The sequence below is a fragment of the Telopea speciosissima genome, chromosome 6 (assembly GCF_018873765.1).
Source record: "Telopea speciosissima isolate NSW1024214 ecotype Mountain lineage chromosome 6, Tspe_v1, whole genome shotgun sequence".
Taxonomy (NCBI): Eukaryota; Viridiplantae; Streptophyta; class Magnoliopsida; order Proteales; family Proteaceae; genus Telopea; species Telopea speciosissima.
The window spans coordinates 62825343-62829507 of record NC_057921.1 but is presented as its reverse complement, the minus strand read 5'-3'; the positions used below and the strand labels follow the sequence as shown (position 1 = coordinate 62829507).

The 4165-nt window shown below is 38.5% G+C and overlaps 1 protein-coding gene across 1 annotated transcript; it reads left to right on the top strand.

The window, feature by feature from the left end:
- Positions 1-1498: 1498 nt before the first annotated feature.
- LOC122665055 lies at positions 1499-2353 on the top strand. Its single transcript, XM_043861110.1, has 2 exons — positions 1499-1669; positions 2189-2353. Exons 1-2 carry the CDS (start codon positions 1556-1558, stop codon positions 2300-2302), a joined length of 228 nt encoding a protein of 75 aa, XP_043717045.1. The 5' UTR covers positions 1499-1555; the 3' UTR covers positions 2303-2353.
- Positions 2354-4165: the final 1812 nt, after the last annotated feature.

Sequence of the window (4165 nt, the reverse complement as noted above, 5' to 3'; positions counted from 1 at the left end):
TCTTCCCTCTCGTCTCTCTCAGATCTCAGTTGCGCCCACCACACTGGACAACCACTGGAGAATGCATCTCAATATCTTATTCGCTGTGAGTTACATGATGTATCATTTTGACACTACCTTATTGACACCAACACCTAAAAGTAAGAATGTTAATCGGTTCAGTTCCCATTTGGTTTAAGTGTTTAATGTATGAATTATGAAAAGTATAACTTAGTATCGATCCATTTAGTCATCGCTTCTAACATTCCAAATAGAAACTAGTTAATAAACATTTACAATTAAAAGGATTTATCAGTTTTAGTTTCGGCTTTGTTGTCAATTCAAGTTACCAATTTTAGGCTTATTTGGGAATGAATCTATTTTTACTGGTCTTGAATCAGGACATCTAGTCTCAAATTGTGACTTAAGAAATGGAAAAGAAAAAAAAAAAAAAAGATTAAAATAATGGGAAGTAGTTTTCTATTCGGGAGTGTGGCCTATATGCCAGCACTCCCATGTGTCTATCTCTCTCCTCCTCAAAACAAGAGGGTAGAGGTGTCTTTTCAAATTGGGAGGAGAGAGACAGACTCATGGGAGTGCTGGCATAGGCACACTCTCCAGACAAAGAACTTTCTCCCTAAAATAATTCACAAAGTGTAAATAAGTTAAGGGAGAATGTTCTCTACGCCGCAGCGTAGGCTGCGCCCAGGCACATGGGTGATGGGCCTCCCACTTAGGGGGGCAAGGTGGTCATTGTGCCCACCCCCATGTGCCTGGACGCAGCCTGTGTTGCGGCACAGAGAACAACGCTCCATAAGTAAATCCAATAGAAAACATATGTAAAATGTATGGACTAATCGGTTTAGTATGAATAATCATTTAAATAGTATATTAGTTCCAATCGTTTTAATCCATTTGAAACCAACAGTTTATCAATTTAAAACGAAACCAAATTGTTTAATAAATGGTTTATAATATGGGAGAATGTTCTCTGTGCTGCAGCGCAGGCTGCGCTCGGGCACATGGGCCTGCCACTCAGGGGGGCAGGATGGTCATTGCACCCACCCCATGTGCCTGGCGTAGCTTGCGCTATGACACAAAGAACACCGCCCCATATTTTTAATCCAAAATCAAACCTATAATATTAAATGAGAAAGAACACTATCCAGCTACATAGCGTACGCTAACACCTCCTCTCTCTCTCTCTCTCTCTCTCTCTCTCTCCTCCACATTGAGGGAAAGATATGTTGTTTCATAAGACTACAGGAGGGAAGAGAGATGGAAAACCACGCAGCCTAGTTGCGCTCTTTCTCCCTAAAATGATATGAATTCAATTTAAATGGTTTGATTCAATTTCGATTTACAATTGACACACTGGCGTAATTTTACTTCCCCAGTTCTCACCGGAAAGCCGTGATTCCAAGTCACGGTTTCATGCTGGTGTGCTCGTTCCCTTTTTGAGAAAACCATTTTCCCCAAAGGATAAATAGGTCTCTCGAACACCGCCCAGTTCCTCCCTTGTTCGTTGCTTTACAAAGCTGTTAGCTCCCACTGTCTGTGATAAACTAGTGCACATATGGATCCCAAAACCGACAAGCTGGTGAGAATATCTACAGTGGTTGCCACTATAACTGCTTCCTATTTTCTCCTCACTGCGGATTACGGTCCTGAACCAAACGTTCTCGATCCTGTAAGTATTCATTTGGGATTTTTCTTTTTTGAATCCCAACTTTGAATGGGAAGAAGAGGAACGATCAGTTTGCTTATTTATGATTGTTTTTTTTTTTTTTTAATAGTTTATTGGGATTTCTCATAATATGCCCCTTTGGAATTGCAGAAGAGGATAAGTTAGTTGGATTCGATTTCTCATCTCTTTCGATTTTGTGGTTCTCTTATGGGCGGTCTTCATTATTTCTGTCAATTAATCTTTTATTGGTTAGTTCTTATTTATTAGCTTCTTTCCTGAAAGTTTTCTTAAACATAGACTATATCTGTTCCTTCCAAGTTGCAGAGGTTTCCTCTAAAATTTCATTTAAGAAAAATAAAATTGCTCAGAGTTATGGAACATTACATTCATTAACCTAAAATTCCAATCATTAGAGAGTTTGGGTTGCTATCCTAGAGAGGCAAGGCAGACAAGAACGACAAAACTGAACTACAAATTTTTTTCTCTCTAATGTTCTAATAAAATGAAGCTTTTTAATGGCAGATCAAGAAGTCATTAAAATCAGCAGAACGTTCCATGAATAGGTTTTTCTTCGGCTCGGAGAAGGAATTTGAAGACAAACACAACTCCAATTCCGCAAAGGAACAGAAGCCATAGTACTTCGGATCACAAGAAGGATATATCAGGGCTCCTCCGTTCTTTAATGGATTTTGACCCTCCCCCCCCCCCCCAAAAAAAAAAAAAAAGATGAGTTAAGAGTTGTAAATCAAGCATATGTACTCAAGAACTTGAATACGGAGGCTTTCTAGCTCCTTTAGATTCCTTCAAATCCGAAATTATGTGGAATTTTTATGTGAGCATTGGAATTTCTGACAGCTTCACTGTTTTAAAATGTCAAAATCTGTAGCAGGCTTCAGCTCTTAAATCTGGTGTTAATTGGTTAACGATTAGTAGAAGCATTTTCACTCATTTGTTCTGGATGATCTTGTATACCATTGCTTCTCCATGGTGAAACTGTTAAATCTCTCTGCCCTTCCAGAAACACTTAAAATAAAAAGCAGTTTCACAGTCCACTGATTGAGTTTGGCTTCTCAAACTCAAAAGTGTCAACCCAAAAAAATGCAGAAAGAGATTATTCACATCAATTATTGGAACAGAAAGGATTTGATTGAACATTGCTGAGCTCCATGTGAATATTCAGGTCTGCCTCCGGTCACTCATACCGGTCACTCATATCGAGACCACAGTAGAAGATCCCCAATGGCAGCATGGTTTTGGGTATTGGTATCGTATTCGTATTGGTGTTGGCTGTGACCAATATCGATATCTGAGCGATACAGATTGGCTGGTACTGAATAGGCATCTATTTTTTGGTTGAAAAAAAGGATGTTTTGAACCCATATTGGTTCACTACGGCCAATAAGGATCAGTTTCACCGGCAATCGATACCGAGATGCTTACAGAAGTTCTTACTATTTTAAAATTCTTGTTGGCCGTGGAACTGTTTAAGTTATGCATGATATTCAGTTGTGTAGTTCTAGGCTTGAAAACTTTGTTATTAAAAAGTGACAGGTAAGTTGTGGAGTTTACTCACAATTTATCTACGAGAGGTAGGGTAGAAAGATGGAGGTATTAGGTGTCGCAGATTGTTTATGAATTTATATGTTCAGTAAGTTAAAATTTTTTTTTTTTTTTTTAATAAAAAAAAAAAAATTGAAACTTGTGAATAATGAAAAAACTTACTATCACTCTCTCAGTGGTAGATCGCATCACACGTATGGATATGTTTTTATAGGGTTTAATATTTTCTGTCCTCTAAACTTGACTTGTGCACTCAATTTGGACAGCACCTTGAGTCAAGTACTCGAATTCTGATCACAACTTCAATATAAACTTTTGAAGGGAAAAGCCCCGCAAATGAACTAAATCTCCATCGAAACTGATCAAAATCTTGGACAGCACCTTGAGTCAAGTTCTCGAATTCTAATCACAACTTCAATATAAACTTTTGAAGGGAAAAGCCCCACAAATGGAATTAAATCTCCATCGAAACTGATCAAAATCTCCAAATTGTCTAAGTTTCAAGCCCTGGTTGGAACAAAACTAAAAGAGATCCAGAGTCGAAACCGTTTTCAACCTGACCAAAACTGGTCTAGAAACCAAGATATAGAACCTTGCCCATAACCGTAGTGTTGGGAGAATCCATTAAGACCCACATGTTCAAGTTAAAGATGAGACGAAGATAAGCTGAGTTCACATACACATGGTAAAGAGATCAATATAAACTATAAACCATGAACTAATTAGCTAAATCTGAACCCCAAATGGGTAGTAGCTCAGTTGAAAGGACCTATACCTCACAATTAAGATACCGCAAGTTCAACTCTTCTTGGGGCCTACCTAACCCCAACCCCCCACCCAAATATTAAAAAAAAAGGGGGGCTAACTATGCACTGAAACTCAAAAACACGTCGAGCTCCCCAACTACCAGGAAAGAACATACAAGTGTGTGAATAGCTG